This window comes from Urocitellus parryii, chromosome 6, assembly GCF_045843805.1.
Source record: "Urocitellus parryii isolate mUroPar1 chromosome 6, mUroPar1.hap1, whole genome shotgun sequence".
NCBI lineage: Eukaryota > Metazoa > Chordata > Mammalia > Rodentia > Sciuridae > Urocitellus > Urocitellus parryii.
Window position 1 is genome coordinate 130,232,353 of NC_135536.1, and position 3,991 is coordinate 130,236,343.

Sequence of the window (3,991 nt, forward strand, 5' to 3'; positions counted from 1 at the left end):
CACCCACAAAGGGAAACACACGAAACAGTCCACACATCCCATAGCACTATTATTATCATCTTCATCATCATAATTATTGTTCATTTTTCCTACTTTAAGAAAATGGAAAACTTGTGGGGTTTTCTTCTTTTGGAAGCTTCCTATTAAGTACAGTGTAAAAACTATCATTACTAGAATGTCGCCGTTCCTATTATTTATAGAGCATGCATTTCAGCTGGTCAGGTTTCCCAGGCTACAGTACTCTTGATGCACATATCCTGGCAAGTTCCTTTGTTTAAAAATTACATTTTAAAAAATGAGCGGATACTACAGCTTTCCAAGCTCCTCTGGGATCTCAGAGTTGGGGGCGGGGGAGAAGGTAGGGCACCAGGGGAGGCCGGCTGGCAGGCGCAGAGGAGTGAGGATGCAAGAGAGGAGGGCTCCCCCTTACTCCTGGTGCCTAGCGCGCGCAAGCGCGCGCTGCCTTCAGGAAAAGATGCGGATGGCCTGAGTGACCGCGGTGTGGCAGACAGGGCACTCGGGCTCGTTCTTCTCGCAGATGCGATTGGCGCACTCCATGCAGAAGAGGTTGTGGCCGCAGGGCACCAGCGCTGCGATCACTTCACTCTCAAAGCACACTGAACAGTCGCGGCTACCCTTACGCCGCAGACCGGAGGAAGAGGATGAAGAACTAGAGGAGGAGCTGGACGACGAGGAGGATCCCGACGTGTCAGATGATTGCAAGCCAGGTAGCTGTGTCCCCAGCCCGTTGGCATAAGCAGCGTAAGCCAGACCTCCTCCGCCTGGGTCGCTGCGCACCCGGCGAGCCAGGTGATGCTCACCCGCCCCCGGGGCCATGTGCAAGGGCGGAGACAGGCGCGGGCAGCTGGTGCCCGGGTGCAGCCGGCGGTGCACTAATAGCCCCAGGTTGGCATTGGAGGGCGCACTGGCGCCACCCCCGGGAAAGACCACAGAGGACGAAGAAGCGGAGGAAGATGCCGAGGAAGAGCAGGAAGAGGACACTGGAGCTGCAGGTCCGCCTCCAGGGGACCGCTCAAACTGGGCCCAGAGAAGAGGCGCCCCAGGTGGGGGAGCGGGAGCTGGGTCGAAGGTGGGCTGCAGCTCAGGGCAGCCTTCGGGGGAAGGTACTGAGGCTTCTCCTGCTGCGTAGGTGTACCCATTGCCGTTGTTATTGTTATTTCCGTTGTGCGCGAAGCTGAGCGCGGGGCTGGGAGGGCTATAGTCAGCCAGGCGCGGGGTGGCGGCTGCACTGCCACTGGTCCCGCCGCCGAAATAGGAGTCTGTGGAGGCGCTGCCAAGCGAACTGGAGCTATCGTTGCGGTAGCTGGAGAAGGGCTTGCGTCCAGGGGTGGGAGTGATGCTGGGGGTGGGCTTGCTCCAGAGGCTACCTGGGCCGGACCCGCCGGACCCATGGTGCAGATCGAAGCCCACATCTGTTCCGTTGGCGTGGAAGTCGTTCTCATCTGTGAGCTCAATGATACCACCGGTGCGCAAGGCAATGTGTGCCTCTATCTCCTCGCGAGCGCGATCCACATTCTCAGGCATGCCTGTCACCTCGAACACTGGCTCCTTGTCGCGGCTGGGAGTCACGATGTAGGTGTGTGTCTGCTGCTGAATGCGCTTGATTGTGGCGCCTTTTGGCCCCACCACGAGCCCCACCACGCGGTAGGGCACCCTCACTTGGATGGTGGTTTGCCCGGGCAGGTTGGGCGGCCCTGGCACCGCGCCGTTGAGTGCCGTGTTCTTATTACGCGAGGCGCGGATCATAGAAAAGTGCTCGGCGGCAGAGATGATCTCCCTCCGAGCCATGGCCACATCCTCCTTCCTCCCAGTCACAACAAAGACAGGCTCCTCCCCGCGAACTGGGGTCTTGATGTAAGTGTTGGTCTTCGCCCGCAGCGCTTTGATTTTACAACCTGGGAGCCAGGGTGAGGAGGAGGGAGTGGGAGAGAGACAGACAGACACGCCCATTATCCCGGGGTAACCGCAGAGACCAGGTACTGCCTACGACCGAGGCAGTGGGACAGCAGAACACGCAATGGGAAGAAAGGGGGCGTCTCCCTCGCTGACCTCGAGCCGAGCCACCGGCTGGGCAGCGGATTCCACCCGCCAGGCGCTCGAGGAACTGCCCATTGGCTGCCTGGCTGTCCCCCAGTGACTGCAGTTGTCCCAACCCAAACCCGAGAATCCCAGAAAAGTCATCTGGGGAGATGCTGCTGGGATCCAGCTGGGCGCGCCGTCTGCCTCGAAGACACCGCGAAGGGGTGCAGGGAAGGCGACCGCAGTAGAGATTCCTCAGCTATGGGGGACTTAGGGGAGGACGCAGTCCCGGGACCCATTGTTCCTCCTCTGGACTCCATTCCGCCTTGCAGAAATCCAGAATCCTCCTCCCATCCGATGCTCACGCCTCCTCCCCCCTCCCAAAGGACCGATCAAAGGCCCCCTCCCCCAAGCATCTTATATTTAAATTATCTCTCCCTAGGTGGGCTGAGTGGAGGGAGCTAGGGGAGAAGGCAGTGATTTTAGAAGGAGAAAGTGCATCCTGCCTTGGCAGCAGCGCGACTCTAGGAGTCAGCCTGCCTGCACTTTCTTTGTCTGGGGCGCCTGCCCTTCGCGCGGCTCTTCCTCCCTCCCAAGGCTCCCCAGTGCCGCGGATCGCGATCCCGCACACGCCCTCCCTGCGAGGCGGTAGCCCAAGTCCCTGCACACCCCTCATCTCCCCATCCCCGCCAGACCCACCTTGCCGCCCCACGATCTCCGCGACATGCTCGGAACTGGGCACCGGCACGCATTCGGTCATGTTCACGCTCTTCTTGCGCGGCTCGCTGTCGTACAGAGAGGCGCCCTCGTCACTGTCCAACCCCAGCAGGGAGAGCTGGTCGAGAGCAAGCTGCAGGGCTCTTTGGTCATCCAGGGTCTCTCCCCCGCCGCTGCTGCTGCTGCCGCCGCCACCTCCCCCGCCACCTCCTCCCCCTCCGCCGCCGCTGCCGTTGCGCTCCAGGTCTGCAAACAGCGAGCTGGGCATCGCTCGGCCGTGCGCACCGCGCCCCCGCCCGCCCTCGGCTCGGCGGCGAGAAGCTGCAGCCACAAAGGCAGCCGGGAAGCGGGTGGTCAGGGGCGGGGAGGCCGGCCGGCTGCGGAGGGCTCCGTTGCTCCTTTCTCGGCGCCGGGAGGAATGGGTCGCTCTGTGCAGTCCGCACCGGGCAGTGGCTGCAAAAGCCCCCGCCTGGGTCCCCACCCCAGATCTGCTGGCGGTTGGGGTGGGGGCAAAGCTCGAGTGGCGGCTGCGCGTGCCCCCCGAGTGCCCGGCTGGCTGGCCACAAAGCCGAGCGAAAAGCGAGCAGGCGAGCGACAGCAGCGTTTCTTTAAGGAGCCCCTCCCCGGCTCCTCCACTCCCTCCCTCCCGCCCGCCCGCCCGCCCTCACTCAGCGCTTTTTCCTCCTCTCCTACCCGCCTCTTGACTGAGCCTCTGCAGCCAGACGGCTCCGGAGGGGGACGAGGGAGGCGCAACGTCACCGGCGGGAGCTGACACTACAATGCTACTGACACTATCGCTGGGGGAGGCGATTGGCGCGCGCCAGGCCGGGGGCGGGCGGAGGCCGCGGGCTGAGCGAGCGGAGAGCGAGCGCCACCCCCCCAACCCCCGCGCCCGCCGCAGCCCGCCCCGTCCTCCTCCCGGCCGCGCCCCTCCCCCCGCCGCCGCCGCTAACGCCTCTCTTTGTTGTCTAATGCGGGACTGGCAGGCTTGGGACACTTGTATGTACCTATCAGCCGAGGATAATTACAGTCCCCAAGTCTTCTCCCTTGCTAGACAGAGAAAAGAAAAGGCGCCCAACTCTAATGCCAGCGGCCCGGCTAAAAGAGCGGTCCTTAGAAAGTCCCGTTAGCACCCCCAAATAAAACATCCATAGAGCCAAAGCTACCACTAGGAGGAGGGTCTGTCATCTACCCAAAAGGGCTGCCTAAGCCTTGGGATACGTTAAATGAGACT

The 3,991-nt window shown here is 62.2% G+C and overlaps 1 protein-coding gene across 1 annotated transcript; it reads right to left on the reverse strand.

Moving 5' to 3' along the window:
* Positions 1 to 465: 465 nt before the first annotated feature.
* On the reverse strand, positions 466 to 3,025 carry Mex3b (mex-3 RNA binding family member B). Its single transcript, XM_026388225.2, has 2 exons — positions 2,740 to 3,025; positions 466 to 1,916 (listed from the first exon to the last, which is right to left on the reverse strand). Exons 1-2 carry the CDS (start codon positions 3,023 to 3,025, stop codon positions 466 to 468), a joined length of 1,737 nt encoding a protein of 578 aa, XP_026244010.2.
* Between the last annotated feature and the right edge of the window lie 966 nt (positions 3,026 to 3,991).